Here is a 1373-nt window from a genome sequence, read left to right on the forward strand (position 1 = left end):
GCGGCCCTGAAGGAAGCGGGTGTGCGGGCGGGCGGGCTGAGGGGACCGCTTCCCCCCGCAGGGAGCGGGAATGTGCAGGGTCTGGGAAGATCTGCAGGCTTCACTTGGATCGTTATTGTCATTTAAAAATAAATAAATTAAGACGTACTGGGGGCTTTGGGTTGTTTCTTTTTGATTGGTGGTTTTCTTGAAACCGCGTTGACACAGAGGAAAGCGCCTTCCTTCCTTGTGGCCCCCGTTGGGAAGGGCTCCCCAAACTTGTCACGGAGGAATGACGGTGTCTTTCTGTGGACCGACTCTTAAGAGATTTGCTGGTCTCTCTTCCTCCTTCACGTTGCGAAATCTTTTCACTCGGTGCGCGTCTGTCATTTATTTTCCTGTACCGAGAGCGTTGCAGCCGTTGCTGCTGTGTGTGTATTAAATAATGGCTTTGAAAGTGACGAGAAATGGAAGAAAAAACATTCGTGAAATGCTTTTCATAGGGGAAGCCACTTTAAAAGGGCTGGGATTGGAGGATGTCTCCCTCTAAATAGGTGCTGCTTGGTGTGCTGGTGTTACAGCGTGCAGGGGAAATGGAAATAGGCGGCCACGACTGTGATGTCTGTGGCGCAGGTATGTTGAGTTTGATTTGAAGTGTTGGCTGGCTTCCTGCCCCCTCCAGCATTACTTCTCTTGCATTTCCTCAAGGGGAGAAACTACTTCTAAATGCTGTGTGTACTTATTTTTTCCATTCACTGGGGTTACGTTGCATCATGGATGTTGCCCTAGGTTAGTACGAGAACTTAACATTAGTTAGGTTTTTATATTTTAATGGTTAAAGCTTCTGTCTTAGTAATGATTTAATTTGTTACATCACTTTTTACAATTTTTTCTGTAAAAAAAATATCTTTTTGATAACTTTCTTGGGTTTTTTTGTTGTTGAGTTGTTTTTTTCCTTTTCTTCCTCTGTCTCCTTTCCCATGGCCTACAGATTTTCCTAGATCTGTATCTAAAGCACAGAAGTTGTGGTGGTCTCAATGGCACGTTGATGGGGCTCACTCGCTTGGTGTGACACTGGTTTAGACAGGAAAGATTAAGTCTGGTAGAAGAAAGGGATAATAAAAAGCCAAGATGTGTTGTTTAAAGATGATACTAAGGAAAAAAAAATTGAATGATACGATTGTCTTTTCTAGAACCTAACGTCACTGATGTTAATGGCTTGATAGTTTCACAGCTCATAAACATGGAAAATGGCTTAAGATAGGTATAACACTGCATGTTTCTTCCAAGGGACACTCGGACAAGTCATCCCTGTGTGTAATCATTGGTTTAACATAGATCCCACCATACGTTTGCTTCTTCCTGTGTCTGTGATATTTAGTTTCTGAAAGAGT

General features: G+C 43.3%; 1 protein-coding gene across 1 annotated transcript in view; it reads left to right on the forward strand.

Annotated features, from left to right (window-relative positions):
• Positions 1 to 271: 271 nt before the first annotated feature.
• LOC104544932 (probable phospholipid-transporting ATPase IF) overlaps positions 272 to 1373 on the forward strand; it is a gene marked incomplete at its 3' end in the record, with an annotated part of 33215 nt that continues 32113 nt past the window's right edge. The window contains exons 1-2 of the mRNA XM_010189938.1: positions 272 to 379; positions 534 to 612. Of these exons, the coding sequence (XP_010188240.1) occupies positions 272 to 379; positions 534 to 612 (187 nt within the window). The remainder of the gene's footprint in view (positions 380 to 533; positions 613 to 1373) is intronic.

Source organism: Mesitornis unicolor, unplaced genomic scaffold, assembly GCF_000695765.1.
Source record: "Mesitornis unicolor isolate BGI_N332 unplaced genomic scaffold, ASM69576v1 scaffold7898, whole genome shotgun sequence".
NCBI classification, from domain to species: domain Eukaryota; kingdom Metazoa; phylum Chordata; class Aves; order Mesitornithiformes; family Mesitornithidae; genus Mesitornis; species Mesitornis unicolor.